Source organism: Osmia bicornis, chromosome 5, assembly GCF_907164935.1.
Source record: "Osmia bicornis bicornis chromosome 5, iOsmBic2.1, whole genome shotgun sequence".
Lineage (NCBI taxonomy): Eukaryota > Metazoa > Arthropoda > Insecta > Hymenoptera > Megachilidae > Osmia > Osmia bicornis.
In genome coordinates, this window is record NC_060220.1 from 3,908,788 (window position 1) to 3,935,533 (window position 26,746).

Sequence of the window (26,746 nt, forward strand, 5' to 3'; positions counted from 1 at the left end):
TCAGCGATCAGCGTTAAAAATGGCCGCGTAAGCTGCAATTTTGTTGCGCGTCTAGCAGGCTTTCAATTAGAGTCGCAAATCACGTACGGCAAATCGTGCTCGCCGAATTAAGCTTAACCAAGCTGTCTTTCACTTTGCCAGCAATTTATACCGATGTACTTACGTAGTTGCACGCGCGTGTAAGTACGAGTGAGTATAAAGCGCGGTAAAGAGAAGTGGCTGACGCCTAACCCAACGGCCGAGCCGCCTCCGGTGCGTACAACATAAATCTACCTTAATGATATCGCACGTAATGCCAGGGTGACGCTATCTCTCGGCTCGGTACACGTGAGAATACGGCTTGACACCTCGATCCAGCTACGTTTCGTACGGTGCTCGTAAGAGCAATCGCGCGCGAAGAAGATCGTATCGTTCGCGATTTTCTGCGACCCTTACCTTCACTAGCCTGCCCTCTCGTCGTTTAGGCGGATTCGCGTCGCGATGACCCGGTGGCTCGGCTTCCTCTCAGCCTCGAAATTTTCATCCTTACACTCGTCGCGTTCTCGTGTTTCTGCTCGTTCGAGCAACCAGAAACGATTTCGCTCGCGATTCCTTCCCAGATACGCTTCTTTAACCATGCCCGCTACTCGCTCGACTTTTTCACCGTTTACTTTATACGCTCGCTTCGTTTTTCTACTCTTGCTTCACGCTTGAACGATGTAGATGCTATCTACACCCTTATTTTCACCACTTTTGCGCGCTACTTTGGCGACATCTCGAGATCTCCGGCTTCTTAATTACTGTTTAGATTCGTTTCGACTAACGAGCTCTCTATACACGTCATTATCGGCTTCAATTGAACCGATTAGATGGGAGGACATGAACGCGAATGAGACTTTCAGATGCGTGTAAACTCGGCGGCAGGTGTAATAACGCGACAGGAAATCTAAAAAGTTCGCCGGTCGACCTGTTCCCGGAGTTGGTCTTCCTGTGAACTAATTGCGAGATCGGCGGAGTCGGAGACCAGAGGTAGGCGAAACGATAACGGGCCTTTCGGGGAGGAACTCGTAAATTTGTCGGCAGTGTGTTGTAACGTGAATTTTTAGGCTGTCTCCCCTTCTGCAAATTATCCTTCTTTCAATTTGTTCGCTGTACCTTATCGATTCGTGAGAATTCGATCGCTCGTTAAATAAGGTGTAACATTCTTATGGAGAAAGGCTCCTCTGCTTCCGTGTAATTTGTTTTTATACAAAATTTATAGCAATCAAAACCGTATCAAACAAAGATTATATGTTCGAAACCAACATATAGTAGTAGATTCCTTCAGAATTATTATTCATTGGTTAGAATGTAAAGTAGCGTCCGATGTAGATCAAGATAAAATCACTTGTAGATCCTAAGATACCGAGTCGTTTTCGTCGACCGGTTAAAGACGGACCTCCAAAGAAGTTGAAAAACGCACGAAAAGCAAACGGTTCTCCGTCGCAAAGAGTCCACCGTTAGAAGCGCATTAATATCGTTCGCTGAATTTCCCGGTTGTGTCGCGCCGACCTTCAAGAGAGTCCTGGTAAAGAATAGGGAGCAGTTAGATCGTGGTATTGTGACGAGTACGCAGGACACCGCGGGATGTCCGAGCGGTACCGGGAATCGGCAGGCTCTCTCTCAGTGGGCACCGGTAAATACCACTAATCACTTCTCGATCCTTTCTAACCCACCTTGACCCCTCCGCTGGAAGAGTTATGGCCGTTGGTTTTATTCAGGCTACCTCAGTCAGGACTTGGACTCTCGTTCACGCGGATACGTTGCGCACACGTGGACAGCCGTGAAAAGTTACCGTTTAAAAATCGACAGGTGCGAAACCGTCGACGAGGTTACTTTTCATTGGAAATTCATCTCGTTTCCTTGAAATATTCGTGATTTTTGGAATTGCATGCATTCGAATGCGCGATTCGTACAATTTTCGAAGAAATTCGAAAGTATCCCTGAATAAAGCTAATGGCGCTGCATCAGCCATGTGTAATTGCAGCGGCATCGCGTCATTCGTCAGCGAAATCTAAATTAGCAATTTCAAAGCACACGATTATTTCTTGAAAAATCATGCAATTAGGGGTTAAGCAGAAAATAGACACGCGTTACAGACTCACAATGGAATTTTATTCACGGATCTCTGTGATTCAAAGGATATGCAGTCAGAGTACATCACTCCATGAAAATGATAGGCATGATTCATGGTACGGTCATAATACGATTGGCAAAGTACACGATTCAGACATAGGTAACGAGGAGACACGGTTCGAGACGTCGCGACGTCTTTAAGCCGAGCGACGCTGACAATGTGCTGAGAGATTGTCGCCACTAACGATGCTCAGGATCGCGGCACAAAACCGAGTCGTCGTCGTTCGGTGCATTAATCTTGATCAGGAATCTCCTGTCGATCGTCCGCACCATCTCGATCGCTGTTCACCGATGATCGACTGTGACTCAGGCTACGCTCTCGACTCTTACTCTGTCTGTTCTGACGCTCCTGGTTGATTTCGTTCTCGCAGTCGCAGGTCGGTCCTTCTTGTTGTTCCACCGGCTCGTCCCTCAGGACGTGCATGTCTCTGCTTCGTTTGGTGCACCTGCACCTGGTGCATCCTATCCGTCTGGTCGTAGCAGCCCGTCTCCTGCCGCTTCGTCTCCGCCTTCGTCGCGAACGACCTCTGCGACCTCTCCTACGCCTCCTTCCTCGGCTACGTCTTCGTGACTTTCTTCGTCTGCTCCTTCGTCTTCTGCTCCTTTCCACGGGGGCCATGCTCGAGGCCAGCTCCGCCACGTCCGTGTCCGTGTTCAGAAAGTAGTGGCCGTTGTTCTTCTTCAGGATACCGTAGTCCAGGCCCCGTTTCAACGCTGCTTGCATCTGGGAAACGTGTTTGTTAAGATACAGTACGATATACGAAGTAATTCATTAGATGGTGGAAGTTTCATTAGTAGGAGATAATTCTACTGTCGGATTCCTGATATCGTCGAACGTATTGACGAAAAGCTGGACGGTTACCGCTTCAACCATCTGTCTCTCGTTAATGCGTCTTCCTTTTCAGGCAAGTTTGAACAGAGGAGATACCGAAACGACCCGTTTTCGATATCCTACCCTAGGCGATTCTAATTATGTTCTTAGGACTGGAATACTCGACTAACGTGTCATTTTTCTTTTTCACGGAGTAGGACATTGAATGTATAAAGTGTTCCACGTGTCCTATGACCCAAAAATGACATAATTTTGAATGGACGATACCTGTCGCTGTATGGTCGTTTCCGGCGCGCTGTATTGTGACATGATATAATTCATAATTTCCTTGGACGTGGAGCCGTGCGCCTCTCGCAGATTTCTGATTGCGTTGACCACCCTGGCCGACATCTTCGGCACCTGTCTCCCCATTTTGTCGTTTCCCCTGCCGTTGAATCGTACCCTTCTGGGTCAGTAGATTGCTCGAATTAGGTCCCGGAAATGTGGAAAAAGGTTGGACCTCCAAAGTCGGCGCAGCTCTCCGGCAGCTGAAACTCGATTATCCAGACAACGGTGCACATTTGAATTTCACAAAGGATTTAGACTTCTACGTTTTGTTCGCACACTTTGAATAAAATAATCACGAGAAAATTTGAACGATATTTGCCAAAATCATCGTGACGCGAGGGAACCGCGAAATAATTTACGACTCGTTAGCGATCCCAAAGATAGTTGACGACTTGTTTGCGGTTCCCGTGCTTCGTTTTTGTCGAGCGAGGATTCGCGATTCCGCTCGCGTTTTCTATTCGAACGACGCGACGCGACGTGACGGGCGACCATAACTGTTGTTCGATATTATTATCGGATACTGGAGTTATTTATGCAAATCTACATCTTATTCAAAGTGTATCACATAGGATCACATATTCTATATATTTTGAATTGTTACTGCCCAGTCTAGTTTATTGGTATTAAGCGTGTTTCACGATACAATCACTTGGAGGATTATCCTGTCGGGTTTTTTGATTGCTGGAGAACTAGGGACTAGATGCATCGTTATGGATCTTTTCTTGAGAAATACCACTCTTGGACGATACTACACGATTGAAATATGTATTAAGGAAGGTGGAATAGAATCGTAAAGATAGGAGACGGAACGAACGAGGATCGATCGAAAGTGTAAAATATCATCGTGTCTTGTCTCCTCTTTATTAATTCTTCGACTTGTTTTTTCTCGTGTCTCTCGGACGGCTCGTCGATATCGTTGAATCGGTGTTTCGAATGTAAATGTCGCGCCAATTAGTTGAAATGTCATTCGAATTTATATTACGTATCTAACGGATACCGTTGAGAATCGAACGATTCGAAATAATCGATTCCCTTATCGAGGCTGTATCATCGAACCGTTATATTTTACGGTTTCCCGAACAACACGGTACGCAACAAGTTGCGTTAAGCTTTATTAGTTTGTACGAAAGCGAGAAGCTCGTCGATCGAGTTACCGAGATGGTGTGCCTGTAATATAATAATTTCTCCTGGAAACGATTCGTCGAACAGTTTTCGAATTTTCGAACAGCTCGATATTTTGTATCGAAAGATGGAAGGGGGTCCATGGAGCTCGATTAACGAGATGAAGAGACGAGGTGCAAGCCGAACGATCGTTAAGGCTCGCCTCGATCCGGATACTTGTTAAAAATTCGGTGATCCAGAAGGTAACGAAGAAGTTTTGCAGCCGGCTCGGTGGCACGGCAAATTTACCGATTAATTTTTTTCCCCCCCGTGCTCATTAGCCGCCCTTAATGGTGTCGGCGGCGTTAAAAAAAGCCGCGATTCCGAGTCACGCTGGTGGAACGCGTGTAACCCGCTCGAGACATCTTGCCACCTCGTCCGGTAATTGGATAGTCGGGGATGTGCCGCGGTTTACAAGAATAACGTGGCAATTTAGCCGACCGTTTAGCCTTCTACCTGACCAGAACCGATTCCCCCGATTCGTTAATCAGCACCAGGTGTCGCGGCACGCCGCGTTGCCCGCCCGAACCTCTGTACACCTGCACGCGGACACTCCGGCTCGCGTCTATACGCCAATGATTATTTATCAACGTCTCGGTTAGGACAGTGGAAACGGCACGCCGCGTACGCATTGCATCGTCTTCGAACCGTTTAAAAGGCCTTTTATTGTCGTCGCAGGGCTTCCCTTCTTTCATCCGATTTACCGCCGTCCACGTTGATTTCCAACCGGTCTATCCACCACTCTCCTCCCTTGTTCCAGCTTCTTTTCAACGTACACGCGAAACGGTAATTCACGAACGCGCGTGGAATATTTACGGCCGACGGGGAAGGGAAATTTATGTATCGCTTCTCGCGTCGCAGCGATACATCATCGGCGTGCGGTTAGCCTAGCCAGCTCGTGCGACGCTCCTATTTCGACGAATAGAAACGCCAACCTTTATTGATATCTCCAGACGGCAGGCTCGTTGCCCGTTCCACGGACGCGATACGCTGTACAACCGCATTCCGCGACCGATAAAACGTCCGCTGTCGGTCTATTATTCGAAGCAACCCCGCGGGATATTGCTTCATCGAGGCGTCGTGTAGCGGCTCTCGGGTAAAAAGCCGATCCCTCTTTCTCTTCCGAACGACACGAACGAGTAACTTTGTAACGTCACGGTGCTGAATCGCGAACCCCTTTTGTTTCCGAAGTAACGACGTCTGTTTGCACCGGTGCGGTGACGGCGGGCTAACAAATGTCGCGCTTCAGGATAATTACTGGATGGAATTCGCTTGTCCCCCGGGAACCGCTTTCACTGGAACTTGGTGGATAAAGAGGAAAGGAGAGAAGAGATTCCCGAGCTGGATGCACCGACGACCGCAGAGAATTCCATCGTTCAACTCGAGATAGTCAAGCTCTGTGTGCGGGAGCCATCACCCATCGCCGCAGGATGTCCGTCTCGATGGACACTGGTCAATCGAGCGTGACCGTTGCCCGCTGACGCATTTTTACACCTACGATTCTTTTTACCGACCAACATTCCCGGGACTCTAACCTTTAGCAGCTTTCAAACGTTCGGTAGCCATGTTCTAGAGATCTTTCTTACAATCAACTTAAAAATTTTATGGTTGATAATGATCGGTCACGATGACCGCAACGATCGGGTGATTTTGTTTTTTCGTCCGTTTACCACTTCCTACTACCAAATTCATCTACCTTTGTCCTTTAAACGATCTGTTCACTTTTTTCTCCTTTAATGATGAAGATTTTATGAAGAAGCTAATGATACTCGTCGACTTTTAATTTTCTCCTCGCGATCGTTCGAATCGAATTGCAAACGATTCGTAGCAATCGACTCGGCGTATCAAGAGTGTTCAGCCGGGAGGCTTAGCCTCTATTAAAGCGTATACCATGCGTAGAGGCGACACAGGAGACGGTTACCAGCCAATCGACCAATCAACAGCATTGTACCTGTGCCGTGCAATGATTGCAATTGGCTGATTAACGACCTTCTCTCCGCGTCGCACGGTTTCGCCACGGGGAGTCGCATAACTCGAGCGAACAAGTGCGTTTCGCGCACTCGATTGCATTCGGCTCGACGAGACGAGGCGTGTCACCTGCGTTGTCCATTATCGCCGCGTTTTTGCCGTTTTAGCGATCGCCATTTTGGTTACATTATCGATCGATCGTTAGATCGGTGGTTCGCTCACGTGGCAGAGATTATCGATCGACCGGCGCACCGTAACGCCTTATAAATATTCGCGGCACCGATTAATAATTAATATTCCGCGAATGAGCCGAGATAAATCGCCGCGTTTTGTATTCATTAGACGTCGGGGAACGGTTGGCGAAGGCATTACGAGGGAAATTATCCGCGTCGCTGGCAACGAGAAGAATCGATTGCCGTTGATTAACAAGGCCACTGGCTGTCGTGACGTTGGTTTTTCCTCCTTTGTCGCACGTTCGTTTTCACATTGCAGAACTCTTTGCTTTTTTTACATTCCGCGCACCCTGTGTACCTGTTGACGAGTAGTCGTTCTAGTTTTCTTGCTGAATCCCCGTGTTAACGAAAACGCACTGATTAAACTAGCGAATTTGCGTTGTTAATTAAGAAGGCGAATTGTCGAAGCACGAAATTTGTCAACAGGTATCATATTTTAGATAAATAAAATCTTCAGTCTCTATCAAAAATCTGTACCAATCCACGACGGAGTCTCAGGAACCGGGTCCTTTTCTCTTCCCGGGAAACAGTTTGGTCGCGTTAAACCTGTTCCGCGGTTCCTCGAATCCTCCCGTGTCCTTTGATCACGGGAACCAGCCTTTGAGTCTCGAACGGTACATAGGAGGAACGATGCAGACGGTCGGTGCATCTTGCACGCGAGCACAGGGACAACTCGTGATCCTCTGGTGCATCTCTCTCTCCCTGTCCTCTTCTGTCCTCTGTTCGGTCCGCGTTCGGACTGGTGGATTTTCGGTACGCGAGCCTCCCGGCAAAGGGTGAATTAATGCCGATGAGAGCGGGCGCAGTTAATAAACCGGACTTATTAAACGATTACATTAACGCAACCGTCGCCGGAGATTAATGCACTCGGCTCTGGAACGTCTCACTCGTTGGCGAAGCGGCGTGTATATATACGAAGAAAGGCAGAAGCCGACAAGAAATATGATCTACACGGTGTGGGCACCGTATCGCGGTAGCCTCGAGATAATTACGGCCACGACCGGCGATAATTTTTGCGTATCGAAGGGCTAAGGTCCGACGCGAAAGCGGCCCGATAAAGGATCGCGCGTTAATAAACCCGCCTACTTAGCTTCTTCCTTCCTGTCCTTCCTAATTGGAGCGAAATCCATTAGAAAGGCAACGGTGATGCGGGGTAATTAGGTGAAAGGACAATCTTGTCTATCCTCCAGCGAGGTGTCAGTTCGGTGTCAACGCTGAACATACCGTCTACTTTAATATCGAATACTTAATTACATATTGAAGCGAGTTTTTTGCGTCAGGTCGATGGCTCGTTAAATAATTTGCTGCTGAACTCGCGAGTAATTAATCGTTGAATTCATCTGGTCATCCTCTGTACTAAACGATGTGAATAATTTTATGTATCGACAAGAAGATTAAATCTACCCAAATTTTCATCATATTTCATGTAAAACGCCTCGTCTGGTGATCCTGATGTTCGAGCGCGACGAAAGCGCAGAGAAGCAACGAGAGGTGTCCAAGTCAGTTTCCTCGGAAGTGAGGGAGGTGGAAAGGAAACGTACGGGTTGTTGGGAATTTAATAAAACGGCGGAAAAGGAAAATGGCGAGCGGAGAGGAACGAAGAGGGCGAGTTAGGACGCGAGCAGGTGGACGTGAAAGAGGCGAGAACACGAAACTACTCGGGCGGCAGGCCTGTCGGGGCTCTCTTGGCCCACCCGCACCTACCACTCGTCTCGATGTCACGTGTTTATAAATAGTGCATCAACGTAATGCCCGGCGGCTGTAACCACGGCGAAAGATTTACGCGCATCGTGGCCCCTATCCCCGCTGCGAGACACGCTGAACGCGGAAAGGAATTCCATGATATCATAACGAGGGTGTCTCATCTCGTACCTAGTTAGGCGTTACCGATGACCGTCCGAGATTTCGCGGCTGTTTCCTTTTCTTTGATCTGAGTCGCGACGCCTTGCTGCTTCTTCACTTTCATGCCTCCTCTGTGTTACACGCCTTCTCGGAATCGTGATTTCGATTTTCTATCACTGTCACTGTGAAATTAGTTTCACAAAGATTTCTTTTTTCTTTTATTCTTGGATGATAGATATTTTATGTCAAGACGGAGATAGGTTAATTAAAAAAAATATTAGTAATTTAATTAAAATTTATTCAGATACGAAGTAACCAATATAACAATTTTATTTATTAATTTCTTAAGAAATGATACATGTAACTGAGGAGTAGTAACCCTTGGAACCCCAAATACATGTAACCCTTTGGAAGATCAAACGTAGTCTTTCTCCGAATCGCGATCTTTCGCGAGATAATTCAGGCCACGTGTCGTGCGGGTGGACGAGCGAAATGCGTTTCGGAAATCGCGGCTTACGCTCGCGAGACTCTCGCATTAACGTGCCCGACAATGAATAATTCTGTCACGTGTCACAATTACGCGTACGCTTACGGATGAAAACAAACTATTTTTCATGCAAATCCTCAGCCATAATTCTGAGAAACATCTCAGCGGGAGCGACGTTTGATACACAGAAGTTGAAGAGAGATTTGCGTAATCGCGAAACGTTCGTTCTGTCCGATGAAAAGATTTACATTTTCTACATTTTCAGTTGCTTTTCTCGGCATAGGATTACACTCCCTCGCCTGACAGGTTACACGACACTTCGGTGGAAGAGTAAGGGAACGATAGAAAGGCGAGCCGGACACGTGTGTATGTTGATTCGAACGCACCACCTGAAACCGCTAACAAATGATACTTGAAATTTTCAAAGTTTCTGACGGTGAAGTCGCTTTGTCAACGTAGCGACATATATTTCACGGACCCTGATTTTCCCGGATGCGTGCTAGCTATTTCTGCGATCCACGACAGCCGTGTCTGATGCGATCCCGCGCTAGCAACGTCATGCCATTCTGTAAAGCGGAGCAAAGAGCGTGTCTAGCTGCTCGTCCTCTTGCTCCTCTTCCTCTTTCTCTAGTGAAATTCTTATCGCGACCACCGCTCTCGCCCCCTTCCGTTTCCTCATCGAATTTATCGTCGAGTTTCAATCTTGCCCGGTAATCGAATGAGCGGGGCACGGCCGCTCGCTGAAATTAGTCAACGTAATTAAACATCGAGAAGCTGCTCGGCGGGAATGTAGATTAAAAGCGATCTCGGAGTAAGGGAGCAAATAAATAGGTGGGTGGGAGAGGTACATAAATACTTTGGAAATACGGGACGTTTGAACGAAAAGGGTTGACGTGCTAATTATCGTTCGATTCATCGCCGTTGCTTACCTTGCCAAATATGTTTTTTCCTTTAGTCTTCGCGTAAGAATTTCTCAGCATGCAACGTGTAAGGATTTTAAACGCAATGAAAGCTGTTTCTTGTTCGACAAAATAGAGCAAGATCGATGATTCTATCGAGTACGTACTCGATAAGAAATTCAACTTGTTGAACGTTGTAAAAGCAACTTCGATGCACGCATGACGAGTTTATTCGTCATGACAGTTTAATATTTACACTTGATCGGAGTATTAAGATCTCGTTCCTTTCTTGCTCCTACGATATCGCGCTGTTTCATGTTATATTCTAATGGTCTTAGACCCTTTTTCATTTCTATTTTCTAACTTTGACTTGTAATTCAACACCGATCGTATGATTTAATCACGGTTCATAAATATCATATCACGAAGTGGGTTTATGCAAAAAGAGAAAAGTTGAAACTTTTCAATTCATACCGCTAGTAATGCTAAGCAGCGATACTCCAACCAGTTGGACTCTTTACATGTTTATATGCTCTCCTTTCAAATAGCCGATTTATTCGCAAAGAACCGACACGCGGCAACACTTAGATTTGATGTACGGCAGACGCAACAATCGAGCTCGGTGAACGTTTGGTAGACGAAACAATCGAGGACAACGAGGCGAGAAGTCGGCCCTGCCCTGATCCTCGCGTGGAACGAATACCAACCAGCATGGGATTCCAGCGTCGCGGAGATTATAATGTATAGCGAGGGTATCTGTTAATTCCGATGGAACGCACCGAGTATTACAATACTCGAAGAGAAATAATGGAAGTGGCTTGTTAAAAGCCGACCGGTACAAAGCGTCTCGATGCCCACGAACGTCAAATTGCACGCGCCTCCTTGACAATCCTCCACCCATAGGGTATCCATTCTCAGAGCTTGTCGAGACGCTTCTTCTGCACCGGTGAATTCGACGACACCGCCTCCGTGACTTCCGGGTGCCTCCTACGAAACAACCCGTCGACCAGTTTAGAAGCAACGAACGAGGTAAGTGCCACGAGTTGTCGTTTCGTGTAAACCGAGCTTTTCGAATTATTCGAGACTTTGATGAATTTTTAGTCGCATTGAATCGTGTAAATTCTTTTTTACTATTATCGCACTAGGTATTTGTAAGATTTGTCTATGAAATTTGTATCTGTTATGCGTTGTCTATTTTGAACGCATCCCTGAAAGGAGAATCCGAAAAGAAGCCGGTTCATCGGTCAATTTCACGGGCGATCGATCGAGCGAAAGATTCGACGCGAAAGTTTCAATTGGCCGGAGCAGCAAGTCTACGAACCGTTCTATAAAGCGAACGCGACGAGATCTCCTTCCGTGGCCAGTAAATCAGCCGATTCCAAGCTTACAGAAGGAGAGTTTATAAATGTATCTCCCACGCCCTCCACTGTCTGGCCGGATTTCTCTCTTTGCCCTTGCCTGTTGGTCCTCCTTTTGCCCCGGCCAGCCTCTCGACGCCTGTATTACGCGGGAACGTTTCGGAAGAGTAAATTAATTTGCTTCTTTCTGCGGAACGAGGACGGTCTCGTCGCGTCTCGAATCGGTGAACGGACGAAAAATGTTTCTGGTACACGGAGGAATTACGACGCGATAATGCGCCACTGGGTATGTTAAAGTCGAGATTTATCGTTTTAATGCGACTCGCCCACTCGACCCGTGAAAATAGTTGACGAGGATGTTAACGCCGACCCGCGATGGATTTATCGTTCGAGTATATTTTCCGGCGCGTCGTGCACCTGCGGGAACGAAAAAGCACGTACGACGGATCGAAACCGTTAGGCAATTGACACTTTGACCGACGTGTCATCCTTATACGGACGGAGGTGTGTGTCGATCGATCGGGAATGACGTTAATGAACCGTCTTATCTGTACCGGCATGAATAAAATTGCAACGGCAAGTGATATAAGTGGTACAATATAAAATTACGCTCACCTCGCGTGGAGTTAAACGTTGCAAAGGTTATTTTGCTAGGCGTAATCAGTCGGGATAATGATTGGTCTGATTTGATTGCGTTTCTTTTTACTTGTTCGCTCGCGACGGAACACGGGAGGATCTCGTCTTTCTCAGTCACGATCACGACCGGTCGAACTGAAACGATCGTTTTGTTTGCTCGATAATAGTTAGCGCCCAGTTTTTCATTCCACTCCGCGATTCGACGTTCCGATAAACGAAGAGGAAACTCGCAAAGGATTACCTTATCTGATGGTTGCTTCCGATCGATCTGTTTTTACTTTACATACATATTAACTCGCTTTAGAGTGCTTCTATGTTGGCCGATTAGATCTCTGGTAAGGTACAAAATTACGACCCCTGAAATATCTGCGGCTACGATCGTTTTTAGACAGACGATTTAATAAACGTTCAGCTAATCGCAGAGCAAACATCATCGAACGAGTTCGAAGGCTAAGAGGTACCTTAATCAACTTCGAATCATTATACTCTCAGTCGTTAGATTACGATCGTAATCGCAAAAGCTCATATAGTCGTAGGGAAACGTAACGAGTACCATACATGCACGCTATTTGAAGTTCAATGACGATGAAAATCATGTTAGAAAAAGGGGAAAGGAAAGGTGGTGCTTGAGTCTATTAATAAAATGATATAATTATCGGGAGAGATGACAACCAGCTCCCGACTAGTCGCGGTTCGTTTGATAACATTTATGACAGGTTTTGCGTGCAACTTGCAAGCTGGTTAGCGCCAATCATCTTCGATTCGCAGCGGATTAACGAAATCTCTTACGTTCTTGTCATCCCTGTGGTTAGATGTCTCTTTTATTGACTAATTACGAAATAAATACACGCGTGCGATTGTTTGCTGTCAGTACGGGAGGTTCTCTGACAGCTGATATGTATTTCGCGTATTTAAAACGAACAAAACGTAGAAGGATTTTTATTATACGTTCCATCAAAGATCATCCGTCAAATATTCGCACGTCGTTTGGAACGAATCTCTTCGTCCACTTTGCTTTAATTGCTGCGCGAGGTGCACGCACCGGTCCACGGCTGGATACATCTATGGATCAGGCAACAAGGAACGACGCTGTTGGCGACGCTCGCGTGAAAATAGACGCTCAATGCCTCATAGTGAGAAGACGCCGCGACACGGCTGCCAGAACCCCTCGTTCCGCTGCCCACCACGCTTCACTGTTATGAACAGCTATAATAACAGTCGCGGCTAGCCGCAACGAGGGACCCCTCATTAATGGAACACCCGCGAGACTATGAATCGCCATGGTGAACCTAGTGAACGAAACTACCGTCTGGCTGACTGCTGAACGCGGATGAATGTAGCGTCCCGTGGCTGCCGAGGACTTTGTCGTTGCGCTCCTATTGCAACTCCGATGACAATAATAGACAGGACCGGTGGTCTACGACCGCGCGCAACACGCGACCACCGGATCAAACCCTTTTGAAAATTGATCTCCTTCGATGTGAGTCAAATATCAATTCATTTTCATTATTTTACTTTTATTTATTTTCAAGTAGACGAGGATTTTGTACTCGAGGGTATTTATTTATTTTGAGATAAAGTAGAATTAAAGTAATTTGGCTAATTATTCGGAGTTTAATTAATTGATATAACGGGCAGCTGTTACACACCGGATAATAAAAATAATTGGTATAATTTTTTGGAGCAGAGAATGTGAAACTCGATCAGAATGTGCCGTCTATTTGAATGGAGACGTTAAGTTGATACAATTAACGCCTCTGAAAGAAGTTTATTTAAATGTGTACAGTACGTCGCAAAAAGCGTCCGCGAAATTTATGGCGCTCTTAATGGTCGTAAACGTCAGAAGGCGGTTCAACGGGCTGCGTTCTGGAGGACCGTCACAAAAATAGTGCCAATTTAGACGTAATCGTTGAACGCTCGAGACAACGTAAAGTTTTGCTGTTCCATAGTAGACACTATACTTATGTTCAGCATCGAACTGGCAATTCCTATTCGCGAAAATGAATTTTAAATTGTTAACCGTTTATCTTCTCTCCAGAAGAAGAAAAATCCAAAATCAAATTTTACAATTTATAACATTTTTTATTTTTTAAAAGACATCGTTCAATTTTTTAACATTCTTCCTTAATTTGATCCACGTTGGTTAGACGAAACGAAGCAAAACGTGCAAAAGGGAACTGGAAAGGGTCTCGTTCGGTGGCGAACGTTCTCAGAGGAAAATTGAAATCGACGCCTCGTTAGGCGAGTCATTGGCCAGGCTCGGTCGCGATTTCGCGGTTCCACGATGATTTACGCGTATCCTCTTTTCCTCGGGCTAGGATGAGAAACGGTCTCGCAGCGGTCGTTAGTTACTTTTCCCCTGTAAACATCGATATATATAAAATTTGGACGCATCGCGGCCGCCGCGCTTCGAGGCCCGCGGAACCAGCCAGAGAAGCGACACCCAGAACGAATGGTATCGTTTCGTTCGTTTTCACCGCTTTGATTTATGAACGTCTTACGTGCACTCGTAAACGTTATATTGGTTTTCACGGTAGCGACGGTTCGCCGTGGCAACACGGACAACCAATTAACTTCGCATCAGAACTGATAAAAAGCGACGTGGACCGCTACGAGGGAAAAGCTGGTTAACCGAAAGATATATCCCTAAAGATACGAGGTGTTGAGGGTTCATTGTATTCGAATTTGAATTCTTTTTTTTTTAAATATTCCTTGTTAGTATGCGACGAACGTTACGAACGGTTCTCTATAGCATCGCGAGAAGAAATGAATTTCTTGGCGCCTTTTGCCATGGAAAAGGATCATCGAGTTGGTGATCTTCGAACGAGTGCACCGAGAGTTATTTCACGCGACTCTTTCTGCCAACGCTCGGAAGGGACGGCTGGCGATTCGAGCGAGGGCGTGCTGACGTGGGACGCCATGAGAGTGCGTTCCAAAAATACGACCGCACTTTGGCACGATGCACCGCGCCCCGGTGAATTTAGCGGTTGTTTACATCGATAAAGAAGCTGTTGCGAGTGCCATTCCGGGCCATTAGTGACCTTCCTAGCTGTACCGATTCCGTCGGATTCGAAGATCTACGGGATTCTTTTCGCGATTCCCTGACACAGAATTTTGATTTTTTTTTTTTTTAAATAATCGTGTGGTTAAATTTATGAAATAGGAGTAATATCGATCAATTTTTAGAACAATAAGGATTCATTTTCAACATCGTCTCAACGTCACAGACATACATAACTGCATCTCGCAGAGCCGTGAAAATGTACGACTAGAGCAGTTCCATTCATTAGCGGTGGCCATGCGGGAAAATTAGATGACGCGTGGAACATAATAACAATAACATATTTTAAGCTGGCCTAACGTATTTGTTCGCGCGTGCCGTCGACTGACGTTTAGTGGGTGTTTTCGGTTTCCGTTTGCCTTGAAACGAGGTGTTAATTCTTACGCGTGAAAACTACGAGCCGCCGAGCGTTCTGAATTATTATTACCAGCCCTGTCATCGGTGCTAATAATTCCGCGGGGGAGGAAGAATCGCGATTCCGAATATCTATCTTTTTTCTCTAGTTTTCTCTTCGTTCCACGCGACAAGAGATATATCTTCTGTGCTGTAGGAGCATTTCCTTTTTACTCCATAGTTAAAATGATCACGTCGTTCGCTTTAAAATATTGATCTCAAACGAACCTGAAAATGACCAGCGTAATTAGGTAGAATGATCGTTTAACGGATAAAAAGATGAAAAAGAAAAGGCGAGTTCAAATCCGCGGGTCTAATGGTTCGATCAATCGATCATTTTTCTCGCAAGAAGCACGGATCGCCGTAATCGGTCGTTAGTGCGTCGGTAATGAAAGCAGAAAAACGCGAAATCTCTTTCGTCTGGCTTTATCGATTAAACGTTCTGCGCATTAACGGGTGTTACTGACCCAGGACGATTAGAATCCGCGTTTAAGTTCGTCGATGTCGGGTCGAAAATCCTCGCGGTGTCATTATAATCCCATTACTCGCGTTGATTCGCGCGCGAGCGGCTTTAATTACGGTAGATACACGAACGTTGTGCCGGGTCCGATTCAAAAACGCCATCGTCGAACTGCTTGAACGAACTTTCTAGCTACGTTGCTAGAATCGCGGATATCGTCTCGTTTACCATTCTTTCACGACCGTTTAGAGAAAGGACAGAAATTGTGGCTGACGTTTTCGTGCTGGCTGCTTTTATAGCGTCCCAGGATCGGCCAATTTGCGAGCGGACAACGGTAATCGAGTTAAAGGCAGCGTGTTCGCCGTTTAAAACGAGTGTTTCTAGTTTTTTGTGCCGGTTGGCAAATCTTCTTTTAAGTGTTACCCATAATTCATCCATAGTCAGATCACCGGGTAGAAGAACGATCAGGATAAAAGAGCGTTCCATTTAGGGATGCTTTTTATTTAGATTGTCTTCGGTCCAAGCGAGACGCGTTTAAACGGGGCCATCATTTTCGTTTCTTCTTCTCTTTTCCGTCATTTGTTATATTAATCGATGCACGCTGATGGAGAATCGTAATATCCGTTAGCAAATTGGAGGGAACTCGGATGTCTTATTTAAAGTTACCTACGTTATTAAGTCATCAATTAATTATTTCTATTAGTTTTATAAATGCGAATAGCGATATAATTCACGGTCTGATTTATCACTTCCCTGGCGAATAACGTATCGCTTCCAGGGTTAATATTATACCTACTATTTCGTGAAATGTGATTTGATCAAGGAAGCAAATTCACAGACGTCGTCGACGAATTTCACGGTGCTCCAGATCGAATTAATTATCGTTTCGCGTTAAGCCGAACCCGCGTGACCTTTTCACGGTGTTCGGTCGCGACGAAGCTCGCGAAGAACGAGAAGTAGACACGCGTTTCGCGCAGTTGAACGCATCTGCCATGTGGGTGTTACCGGTAAATCTTGTGTGCGCGATATGTCGCATGCCTGTGTCACGCGTAGCCCGTTCACAATGGGACTGACAGCTCGCCGCCAAGCGTAGGTACATACTCGCGTGTTACAAGAGTATGCGGGACGAGCTTAAATGCGACCAACGACAGGCACACCTTAAAATCGAGAAAGCCGACAGTCGTGACTTGTCCGAGTACCGAGACAATGTACCAACTGCTGAATATTTCCTCGACGATCCGCAAAAGTATCTTTGGACGCAACGTTGGCCGTCCAATAACGAATATTTAATTTTTAAAGTCTAGCGGAGACTCGGATGTAACGCGTGAAACACAGTTGAATCGGAAAAGGTTAAGAGCCTCCTTCGACAAATTTAAACAAGACACAATGAATTTCTAAAAGAAGACGTTTTCAAAATGAACAACACGTCGTCCAGGTATTTACGTTTCGAGTAATCGTCGAATCTATGTCGGTGCTCGTGTAATCCGTTTTTAATGCGAATATTAATGTGTCCCTCGGAGGAGGACGAGGCAGGGAACACAGAGTCGTCTGAGAACGAAGCGTCGGAGGCTTAACGAGCATTAAAAATACGGAAACTTCTTTTTCTCCGGTTCGTTGTCTTCGTCTCGCTAAGATGATCCCTTGTTCTCCACGAAGATCCCGAGTAGATCCCCCCCGTGGAAGTCAGACTAAACACTTCATCCCGGTCGTTGGCAAAAAGAGAGAAAGAGAGGGAGAGAGGAGAGGGTCAGCCGCATTTTCGCGATGCGTGCGAACAATATCAGACGCGGAGGGTGGATGAAACGGGCCAACGAAACGGAGACGACGCGTCTGTCTGGGCTCCTTAAAGGCTTCGGAGACAACAGATGTTCACGTTTTTTCAAAGGTCTGCGCATGCCACGCGAAAAAATTCTTCCTCTCACGACGTTGTCAAAATCGAACGAGGAGATCTTATTTATCGGGGGGTCCTCGCTCGTTGCCGGTTTCTCCAGTTTGCGTGTTGTAAAATTCTCTCTCCGACGTAGTTCAGGACTTTTCGTTACGCGATGTTTTCCAGAGAAAGCCCCGAATTTCGAATGGAACAGAATGTAGTTCAAGCTCGATTCGCATAATTGAAACGAGGCGGACGAATCTGTTAACTTTCGCATTCTTTCGCGAAACGATTCGCTAGATCGGAGTGAGACGGGGCTTGGCTCGAGACGCGCGGTCTAAGTTTGCCACAAAGCCGGACAACTCTGATATATTAGTTTCATGCGTGGTTACATAACCGCGAAGAGTTGTTCGCCATCGCATACCCCACGTCAGCCCTGTCGTCGTGGATGAAAAGTCGTTGTTGTCGTCTTCGTCCTACTGCGGCGTCACTTATTCTGGCGTCCAATCGATCTGCATCGATCTGCTTTCTCAAACGATCCTGTATTTCATTAAATCCTCTGAATTTTAAATTATCCCCCGCCATCGTGGTACATTGTCGCGAAATTTCGAAACTCGATCAGCTGTTCGCTCGGATTTCCGAGAAATTGGCACGCGAGCCAGGGTGCAAGAGTCGTCAGAGATTTTTATCGAGAAGGAACGAAAGAAGATTGGACGGAGTGTCGGGGGAGCTTGGATAGTAGGACGGTGTTCAGGTTATAGTTTCCATGTAAATTAGTGGCCATGGTGGAGGAGAAAGATGAGAAAGGGGGGAAAGAAGACGAAGTGAAGGCCCGCGTTCTGGCCTGCAGCGGTCTTTTACGCCGTGAAACGATCATCGGCGTATGGTCGCTCGTAAAATTGTCAATGATAATGATTACGGTCCAATTACCAGTTCGCGTATATCGATGGTTCGCGGAGGAAGAACAAGAGGAGGAGCAAAAAGGTAACGGTAGAGAAAAATAACTTTTCGCGTGCACCCCCGGCGGCCAGTGGTAAACGATAATCGTTCGCAATTTAGTAATCGAAAATTCCAAATAAATTTGCTTCCCGTTAGCAATTAAGCTCGCGCCGTTCCCTCGTCGATCGTCGCATCATCCTGGATACATAATGTCATTTACTTGAACTTCGATCAGGCACTTTCTTGAACGGTTCATCGGTGAATACGCACCTTCACGCGTACTTTACCGCGTGTTCCAGATATCGCAATTATTCAACGGCCTAGAGAAAAACGACGGGACGCAAGAGGGTAGGTAATGGATGATGTCGATGTTACGCGTTTCGACCACACGTCGCGTTTTCTATCGGCCACGGATTATCTCGCGAAAGGATCGCGAAACGTTTTCTCGCGTGTTTCCTCGACGATACTCGGCCTCGAAAATCGTGCGAACCGCGAGGAGGAAAGTCGACCGCCTCGCGACGCGGTTCGCCGCGTGCTCGAAACGAGTTCATTATCCCCGTGAAAAAGCGCGATCCATCATCGTGCTCGTCAGATTAGATCAAACGGAGAAACACAACGCGCGAGCCACGTGTATTCCTGTGTAGCTAGTAGGAGGTGTAGCGATGGAACACGAGCCAGAGCAAGCCTCCGTTGTTCCGCTAGAAACAACATGACAGTTTGGCATGATTAGTACACGTGTACTATTGTTCATTCATCCCGAGGCCACCCACCATACCAACGGGTACAAAGGGACTCGCGCGCGTTCCCCAGTCTCCTCGGACAGATGTAGATCACTCAAGCAGATAGAACGCGAGGGAAGAACCGGTGAGCGTTTCAACTCCTCTCGTATTCTTACCATCCTCTCCGCTCTAGCTCATCTATTGGCTCTGCTTTATTTACGAAAGAGTCGCGAGCTTATCACGCACAAACCCGTCCCCGGTGTCTGAACGGCAATCCATTTTACCTTCAGATCAGATTCGTATCGCGACTCGACTCCAATATCCTCGCGAGTGAGCTGGCGACCAGCTCGGCAAATCGCGCGAACGGAAAATAGAGCAGTACGTGATTGGAGAGCCTCGAGGCGTGTGATTCGTATCTCGCGATTAGATTCTTTTCTATTTTCTGGAAGTGCAAAAAATAAGAGTAATCAGGGGAAAATTATAATAGTTGGAATTTTGTAAGTAAAGCATCGAGCGGACAGGCTTTATTAATAATACGAACGTCAGGAGTTTCCATTTTCGCGAGACTAGAAAAAGACTAATCCTACGCGAAGGGAAAAAGGAAAGCGTAAAGGAGGATGAGGAAAGGGGCGTAGTGGGAGAGAAGTAGAGAAAGGAGGAGACAGAAAATTGTCTGTCGCGCTGTCTGTCAAAACGTTTCGTCGGGGGGTGGCGAAGGCGTAATAATAGCGACGATAATACACGCGGGAATCGCGAAGCGACCGACCAAACAGTCTTGTCCTCCTTTATTTCATATCTGCCTGCTTTTCTCTCTGATCTAATCCATCTTAACCGCTTCCACGGCTCCGTGTACCACGTCCCCTTGCGGTGGGTGGCCACGTATTGGACGAACAATAGTACACGTGTAACCGTCATGCCAAAACGTCGTGCTGTTTCGAGCGCAACAACGGAACGCGAAGCGACGTTTCTACGCGACGTTCGTCTTTCCGTCTTGCGTTCCACCTGACAAATTCGTACCTCTGCTATTTCTTGTTCTACCTTGTTTCCTTCGCGCCGTGTCGAGCGATCAAGTCTGACTTGTCTAAAACCGTGAACCAACAAAAGTTTACAAAGCTTTCAAATTATTACACTGATGAATAAGAAAATATGTGCGTTTAAAAATACACTTTCTATCTCATCATTTCATTTATAGATTTAAAGAAAAATAACGAAAACTTGAACAAAAAAATTTATTCTTTATTTGTGCGTATAGAATCACCCTCTGTCCGGGCGTACTATCCGACCTGGGACACCCTGCGTGCGATGAGGATGTTAGTTTTAGAAGTACTTGCATAGCAATGTTTCTTGTTAGAATGAAACACTGTTGTATGCAATGTTGACTCTACATCGTCCGAGCGTTGCCAGTCGTAATATCCTGGCAAAATGAACGTAATATGTTTGTCCAAGCCGCGTGACGAGCACACCGCCCTCCGCTAAGTAGAGAAACGCTCGGAATAGAATTGTTCGTCAAACAGCGACGATTAACATCGTTTTGCGGCAACAAAAGAGCCCGTCGGCCGACAACGCGGCTTCCGGCAACTGTCCGCCAGCATCCCAAACGCCTTTGCTCGTTCAGTAGTCTCGGGCACAAGATTGCTCTCAGCTTCGGCCGGCGAGCGTCACGCAACGCTATCGTCGTAAATTAACGTCTGTTAAATAATCACGTGACCGGGTTAATTTTTGTCTGCAAACCGTTACATGGAATGATTTTTTTTTTTTCAACGAATTTGCAGTTGGACCAATCTGCAGTACTTTATAAAGTTATTTTCTGCGGTCCAAGATGCGTTTCTAACCGGGAATTATCTAGCAGGAAGACACGGAGGCTCTGCCGTAAGGCGCCTGGCGCCACAGCGACGTTCGTGCAGTGAACACGAAAAACAAGTATAGCTTAGTTAGCACGCGTACACACGTGTAATTTCCAAAGCAATTTCACCGTCTATCCGCTGCCCAGAACCTATTCTCAGATAACGGCTGGTCTCAGTCAGCGATCGCGTTAAGCAGCAGCGTGCAGGGTGGCAATAACGCCGTCATCGACGATGCCGCCTCAGCTCGGGCCAGTCTCGCGGAATTACGCTTAAGGTTTCTTGCCAGAGGAATGCAACCAAGTCGAGCGCCGACGATATAACAGAGAAAGACTGAAAGTTACAGAGGAACTAGCGAGATGAAGAAATACAACGATCATTGTCGCTCGAAATGAAAAGCAAGAACGAACGAATTAATCATCGTCGATCGAAAGCTCTAGCGAGGTATAGATACTCCAAAAGAATTATTTCCTGCCGGGTAATCCTTCGAAGAGGATTGGACAAGCGCCCTGGACAAAGGCCAAAGCTAGACGATACGGGACAGGACGTCCGCTTGAAATAGTAGCGAGGAATTATCAAGCGCGTGCATGGACGTGGTCGGCGTCCAAGGCGAGAAGGAAAGACGGTCAGAATCTCGACTTGCAGCGCTTCGTAAAGTCCGCGAAACGTCGTCTGTCGCGGTTGACGAGCGTCGCGACGCTCGGTGATCGGAAGAGGAAAGAGAAAAGGAGGTTCACTCGCGTGGGTGGTGACTGCCCGTCTGGTGGCTGACGCCGAACAGCTGAAATATTGCGCGAACTTGCGTAACCGCGGACGGATCGTCGAATAAACAGCGAACTATATGGTTCCGTGACCTTACGCGGCCCGTTTGTCCTCGAAGAAGCGAGTACCGCTTCCTGGGATTCCGCGAACGTTCCGCTGACAAGTATCGTTGCTCCGCTTTCCGAGCACGCTCGCTTATTTTCGTCCACGCTCGAGAACTTGTTATTCGAAACGATTACCCGTCGCGGTGACAAATGGGCCACGTTTTCAGCTACCTCTGATCGGTTTTGAGTTCTCTCACGATTTGGATGTTACATTGCACATTACACAAGGTGTCTCGATTAATTTATACACGCAATTATTTCGTCCAATTATTTTAACAAGTTTATCGCTTTTGTCCTTTATCGATCGGTCAAACCGGGGTTACGGATTTTTCTCCCGGTCTCGATGGCGGTGGTTCCGGAGAGTGTCGCAGAGACGATGGAACGCGGTGAATCGGAGAATTTCGCGTTGTAAAGAAGAAAGAGAATCGTAAGGACGGAGAAGGAACAAGCGTTGGAAAGCCAGACGTACGGCAATAACTTGTTGCACCCAACCACTTGTTGCACGCCTCTCAAAATTCTTCACGCCTCGCCGAGCAATTTTACCGTAAATTGCCTGTTCGGGAAAAAATCTCTCTCCTGGCGTATCTCATTGGCGGGACCGAACAGCTCGTGCTGGAACTGGTCGCTAGAGCGCTGCTTGTAAGATTGCGACCAGGAATCACCGGAAATCGATAGACGAACACGGATACAGCTAATTTAGTGCGATGACAGTGCATTTAACTGTTGCGTTTATTATTTCGTTCGTTGCTAAGTTTTCCAGAAATTTTCCTACCATAGTATTAATTTGTTAATTGTCAGGATCATTAATAATCCATATCGGAAATTTTGATAAGAATCAGCCTGCACGTATCAAGCTCTTAATTTTAATAGCAAAGAAACGATCGAATATAGAGATATGCAACTATGTTATCCTAGAGTAAAGAATGAAAAAAGAAGTTCCCATTAAAATCTAGCTGCGAGATGATCTACGAGCCGGGAATATTAATTTCAGTCGCTCGCTAGGCCGCGTTGATAAATTAGCCTCGCAAATGACCATGAATGTAACGGCGTTCGCGTTTACTCTGGTGGGATTAGAAAAACACAAGCGAAACGATTAGATTGTCATAAGGAAGTGCAAATTCTAGCCTCTTCCAGTTATTTATGCACACACTCCGCGATTACATTTCCTTTTTTCAAGCGAGATGACCGAATTGTTCAAACGACCCGGTACTTTGATACGATTTCAAGCTTTCTCTGTCCGTGTTATAATATCACGAGAAATAAATCACTTAGCTTGATTCGTTGTGAAATTGTTGCATCGCGTAGGATTTCATTTAGTAGCATACATTCATCTCTATTTAATAATACAGTCGGCAGAGTTCGCAGCTTCGTTTACACGGAAGAAAACGTGACCTGTAATAAATCAATCCTCGAACGTAGTAATAAATAAATAATTTAATGCTAGCTCCGAGGTAACCAGTTTTATAAACGAAATTTTTAAACGCGTTTCTTCTTGTTCCAAGTCAAACTTCGAACTACCGTTCACGATTCCGAAACAAACTCGCGGGGGTGTCGCTATTTTCGTGAGCTCGTGTCACGACCTAATAATACTTGCTTTGATGTACTCGTCGTCGTTCAACGTTGTTCGATGGGTCTGCTTGTAACCGGTCAACTTTCAAAGAGACCGTTTCGCTACGAAAAATGGGGCTCGTCGACACTTCCAACAAAAGGGGCTTAGAAACTGATCGGTACAAAGTTCTCGAAGACAGTTGGGCTTCACTGTTGAAACGCAGAGCTTCCGATTGTCTGTAGACAAGCTTGTTCTACCGGGTAGTTTGACATGTTCGCTACTAGTTACGTTACCATGGCCGATTATACATCTCAAAATAGCGGATAAAATTTTGTACAGTTGAATAATTTAATTTAGAAACGTTCGAGTACAGGTAAAGGGTTAATCGCCCACGCATCTCGGCTTCGTAACACGTGCACCTTAACGGACGTCGAAGGAAATTCGACGCGACGCGACGCCTTCGCAAGGTGCATCGTTCACCGGATCCTCGGGTATCGATCCTCATGCTCGAATAGTGCGCGACACAGGGCGATCAATTGATCGATCGATCGATCTCGCTGATATCTCACTCGGTCCCTTTCTCCACCCACCGAATTAATGAACTCGTACGACACGTAGCGAGCAGGTTCTAGTCGGGTTCGGCGCAAAAATCGATTTCACGCATGCAAACGAGCGACTCTCGGCATTAATTAGCATCAACGTCACCGTGGAAAGGGTTCTCGTTGGCGTTGTGCAAGCGTGTAATAGCTGGTGCACGCTTCTGCATCGGTGCGTGCCGCTAATGACGAACGCGAAACGTTCGACGACGATTTTTCGCCGAGGATTTCCTGGCCGTTCCCTACGCTAATACCAATAACGACGATCGTGATTATCTTATCGTTGAACGGATGATGATTAAAATAGCCATGGTAAGGTATGTATTAGTTTAATTGGCTCTGGTAATTTGCCGGATATTTTCAATCTTCGCTCGTCTCGCTTCTTTTCCACGTCGCGCTTATCTTTGCCCGTTTGATACGCTCAATTTCGATTTGATCGATCGCCTGGTGTCACGGATCGATACGACACGCGATAATGATCGATACCAGCGCCGCTTGGTTCTTTCGTCACCAAGGGAATATCGAGAAATTTTAAACAACGCGACGCGTTAGTTGTGCTTCATTAAGATTTTTAGTTAGAGGTGATCGTACTACGATTCGAATGCAAAAGCTATCGTTTGCTGATCGCTCGTGGTAATCACGTTACATGGATATCAATTTAATAGTCACCCGCGAAAGTTCCTTCGCGATGCTTTTATCGTAACCTTTAATCCACGATGTTAATCTACTTGTTGCTTTTCTTATCTCGATCTTGAACATTAGTATTCGATGTTACGGATCGTAATCTGAATCGATGGGAATCTCGAAAAAATTACGAATCTTCTGTCAATGATCGGGGATGGAAGACAAAAGAATTTCAGCAATGTACACGAATAGGAAGATTATAAAGCGGAGTGTGTTACTTTCAAGAGCAGGTGATCAGAGTTTTAATCTTCTGCGGACGAAGATACACTCGGCCGGACGAAAGTCTGCGTGGATAAGAGGCTTAGCGAAATAAAGATTTAATTCTACATATTCCCTTATTCAACGTGTAAATTCGATTTTATCTTCGTTAAGTCGCGAAGCTTAGCGCTGGAAATACATTGACAGCCACGAAATTCCAAGGGAAACTACAAAATCTTAAGGAAGAGCGGTCGATAAACTCGTGCAACAATACGGGCCCCTGAAAAATATCACGAAACCCCCATCGTCACTTCCGTTTCTTACCTGTCCATCGTGTTCGTTCATCGTCCAGCTCGATCGCGACTTACGACGCGCGAGTCGACGCTTGGATGGGCGGACAAAGGCGAGAGAAAAAAGTGCGCGCGAAGTAAAAGGTTTCGCGAGCAGATATATCAATCCGAGTCGGTATGAATCTTGCCGACAGGTTTAAGACTCGCGAGGCGGATGAGCCCCGGACAGGTGCGAATCCTGTGAAAGACCCGCTTCGTCCCGCGCGCATGTGAGCCTGCATTATCCTCCAAGCCGAGCTTTGAATTAGATAAAACGTCGTGTGGAACGTTCCGGGTAGAAGAGACATTTCGCGAGGATCATTAATAAAGCGATCAACCATTTCTATTTCCTGTTTCCGAGTTCAAATTCAAAGATTGATTTATTGTGACAAGGAAACGTTCTTCGCTATTACACAGCAAAATAACGAATTTTATTTGCGTTTTATCGTTTGGGGTACACATTAACAGACAGGTGTTCCAGTTTTTGTTCAATCCATTAAGATTCTATGTCTTTTATGTTCGACACGCGTCATTATAAACGTGAATAATTATACAGTAATGAAATGAAATGTTCAAACGGATATCGTACATAATGCAACATTGCTTCTACTCGTAGAACAACAGGTTTTTAACAAGCGCTTCGTATAGTTTGTTCAACGCGCGAAGGCCTTAATTACGTGAATCAGTTCGACAAGCACAACGTCGATTGACGTCGAAGTGAAAGCATTTCCGCCAGCTGGGACGCCAATTAGCACGTGTTAACCAGCTCGAAAACACAGAAACTTTGTGTCCGCTTAAGGTGCGATCTCCCCGGCGTCGATTGCATAAATCCTCGCGCGTAAAGCTGACCGAGCGACAATTATACCTACAGCTCGTTAATTGAAAATATATATTACGTAAGGTTATGTAATTTCTCTCGAAGCGAACGAAAGAAATTGGTATTTCCAACGGGAAGACTAAATCGCTTTTTCTATTCGCAGAACGAGAAGCGAAACGAAAGATCGGAAAAGGTTCGGACGGTGCGCTGGGTCTCCCTCGCATCGCGATGACGTATGATAAAAAATCTCATTTTCGTTGCACCTTGCGTGCGGTGGGCCACGCCCGTTGAATTATGTTTTTCCCAAATTGCCCCCGGTCACGCCCACTCGTGCGTACCCGACATCGAGAAGGGTTGACGGTCATTAAAGCATACGCGATCTCCACCGCGGCAACGATCGTTCGTTCGACTTTTAATCCCCTATTCGAAAGAAAGAAAACCGGTCGTTTTGTAGAATCGCCTGGCAAATTGTCTCTCCACTGCCGTCTTCAACTTTGTGCGAACGCATTAACCAGTCGGCCTGACAC

General features: G+C 46.2%; 1 protein-coding gene and 1 long non-coding RNA gene across 3 annotated transcripts in view; one reads left to right on the forward strand and one right to left on the reverse strand.

Moving 5' to 3' along the window:
- Positions 1-26,746, forward strand: part of LOC114880314 — a 126,239-nt gene that overhangs the window by 51,342 nt on the left and 48,151 nt on the right. The window lies entirely within an intron of this gene.
- Positions 2,387-3,397, reverse strand: LOC114880299 (pre-mRNA-splicing factor CWC25-like). Its single transcript, XM_029196173.1, has 2 exons — positions 3,254-3,397; positions 2,387-2,878 (listed from the first exon to the last, which is right to left on the reverse strand). The coding sequence occupies exons 1-2, from the start codon at positions 3,395-3,397 to the stop codon at positions 2,387-2,389; spliced, it is 636 nt and encodes a 211-aa protein (XP_029052006.1).